Source organism: Nestor notabilis, unplaced genomic scaffold (genome assembly GCF_000696875.1).
Source record: "Nestor notabilis isolate BGI_N333 unplaced genomic scaffold, ASM69687v1 scaffold17832, whole genome shotgun sequence".
Classification (NCBI taxonomy): Eukaryota; Metazoa; Chordata; class Aves; order Psittaciformes; family Psittacidae; genus Nestor; species Nestor notabilis.
Window position 1 is genome coordinate 2,657 of NW_009919882.1, and position 1,070 is coordinate 3,726.

Consider the following 1,070-nt stretch of genomic DNA (forward strand, 5'->3'; position numbering starts at 1 on the left):
ACGTGTGCCCTGTCACCCGGCTGCGGCCCGACAGTGCCCGCTATGCCGACACCTGCAGCCTGTTCCTGCTGCAGATGGCCTGTGTCCTCAACATGGCACGGGCCTGGCGACGCGCCCACCTGCGTCTCTTCCTCTGCGTGGAGGCGGGCACCCTGCCCCATGCCCAGGAGGAGAAGCTGCGCCAGCTCCTCAAGGACTTGCGCATCCAGGCGCAGATCCAGCTGGTGCCCTGGGACGCCGTCCCCCGCCTGCACTGGCAAACCTGCAGGGGACCCCCGGGGGGGCCTGCCGGGCTGATGGAGGAGGAGGAAGAGACCATGAACTTCCCAGCCAATGCCACCCAAGTATCAGATGAGTATGTGTGTGCTGCCAACAAACTTGTCCTGGAGCAGAGCCCTGCGCCGGTTGTGCGCTTCCTCTACCTGCCACGGCCGCCGGCTGACACCACCCTCTACCCACTCTACCTGCACCAGCTGGAGCTGCTCACCCGTGGGCTGGGCCCCACCGTGCTGGTGCACGGGGTGAGTGCCGTCACCAGCACCCAGCTCTAGGTCACCTCCTGGGTCCCCCCCTAGCTCCCCGCACCCTCCTTTACCCAGTGCCTTTAGCAGCCTGAGGGCTGTCCCCAGCCCCAGTACCCCCACCACAGTGGGCAAGGGGTTCAGTGCCTCACATGCTGGGGGTGGGTTGTTTTTTGGGGGGTCCCTCGAGGCGAGGATGAAAGCTACCCTGGCAGGATCCAGGCACAGCCCTGGCGCTGGCCCAGCAGCATGGTGCATTCACAGTGCCTTTTCTTTGGGATGGTGGAGAGTGATAGTGGGGTCCCAGGGGGTGCCAAGCAGCAAGTGCCCCAGTTTGCTGGGAGCCCCTTGCTCATATCGTGCACTTTCCTCCCCATCCTTCACCACTCCTGCAACCCCCAGCCTCTCCTTCACCAGCTCCTCCGGGCACCCAGCCAGCAGTGGGGATTGATTAAAGGCAGCCTCGACCTTGGTGCCCCAGCTCCTCACCATCCTCCCTGCCTTTCATTAGTAAAAATTAAATGGAAAGGGGTGGGGGAGGGGAGCCTG

The 1,070-nt window shown here is 64.0% G+C and overlaps 1 protein-coding gene across 1 annotated transcript in view; it reads left to right on the forward strand.

Annotated features, from left to right (window-relative positions):
- Positions 1–551, forward strand: part of LOC104402540 (solute carrier family 12 member 9-like) — a gene marked incomplete at its 5' end in the record, with an annotated part of 2,739 nt that extends 2,188 nt beyond the window's left edge. Inside the window, 1 exon segment of the mRNA XM_010010440.1 lies at positions 1–551. This exon segment is cut by the window's left edge and continues 32 nt beyond it. Within this exon segment, the coding sequence (XP_010008742.1) occupies positions 1–551 (551 nt within the window).
- Between the last annotated feature and the right edge of the window lie 519 nt (positions 552–1,070).